This window comes from Propithecus coquereli, unplaced genomic scaffold, assembly GCF_000956105.1.
Source record: "Propithecus coquereli isolate 6110/MARCELLA unplaced genomic scaffold, Pcoq_1.0 Scaffold23, whole genome shotgun sequence".
Taxonomy (NCBI): Eukaryota; Metazoa; Chordata; class Mammalia; order Primates; family Indriidae; genus Propithecus; species Propithecus coquereli.
In genome coordinates, this window is record NW_012147841.1 from 52142 (window position 1) to 53143 (window position 1002).

Sequence of the window (1002 nt, forward strand, 5' to 3'; positions counted from 1 at the left end):
AAGAAGAAAGCCCAGAGATAACTATGTATCCCAAAAATTGTGCAAATAGATTATTTTCAAAAGAGGATAGAAAACAATATGATATACAGATGAATTAAAATTTACATAGAAGACCATTTACCTATTTTTAAGTACTAATATTCACTGTCCAGATGTTTATAACTTTGGGTAATAAAGAATCTCTGATTCATTGATTAAGCAGTTCTTTCTTTTTCTTTTGAAAAGCTTTCTACTGTAGTACACCGGAATCCCCACCTCATGGATACATTATCAGTCAGACAGGTGGGCAGCTTAACAGTGTGGTCCGCTGGGCCTGCGATCGAGGATTCCGGCTTGTTGGGAAAAGCAGTGCCGTGTGCAGGAAGTCTTCCTATGGCTATCATGCATGGGATGCACCAGTCCCTGCTTGTCAAGGTGAAGTATACTATCCAAAAATGGATAAAATATTAATATGAGATTAACTCCGTTTAATTTTTTCATTTGGACCACTAAGATTTACCCAAATAGAAAGCATATAGCAACTTTGAACCCTCACTTGAAAAAATGAAAAACACTCTCAGTTAATAAAAAATGGGTCTTATCTATCATCTACTTTTTGGACAGAGTTTATATAGAACAAAACAAAATTTTAAATAGGTTAATCAAAATTTAAAATCAAACAATAGCACTTAAAATTAGCTGAGGAATAGATATTCCGGGCCTCTGAAATGGCTTCTTTTACCTTTTAGACTGTGGTTTCTAATTCATGAAAAGATAGCTTTCATAGGCATAAATAAATAAATTCGAAATGAAAGAATTATTGTTTCCTTGTTCTACTGATGCAGGAAACATTAATCACTTACTAGAATTCTGGGAAGCATTATTATCTTAGTAGGTTATTAACATTGAAGGTGTTGACTTCATGCAGAATAGATATATTTTAAAAACCTATCAGAACATCTACTTTCTTTTAACCGATGAAAAACAGGAGCATTACAATTTCTTAGTATTAACCGATTTCTC

At 33.1% G+C, this 1002-nt stretch overlaps 1 protein-coding gene across 1 annotated transcript in view; it reads left to right on the plus strand.

Annotated features, from left to right (window-relative positions):
- CSMD3 (CUB and Sushi multiple domains 3) overlaps positions 1 to 1002 on the plus strand; it is a gene marked incomplete at its 5' end in the record, with an annotated part of 107701 nt that overhangs the window by 6137 nt on the left and 100562 nt on the right. Inside the window, one exon of the mRNA XM_012645293.1 lies at positions 226 to 414. Coding sequence (XP_012500747.1) covers positions 226 to 414 — 189 coding nt within the window. The remainder of the gene's footprint in view (positions 1 to 225; positions 415 to 1002) is intronic.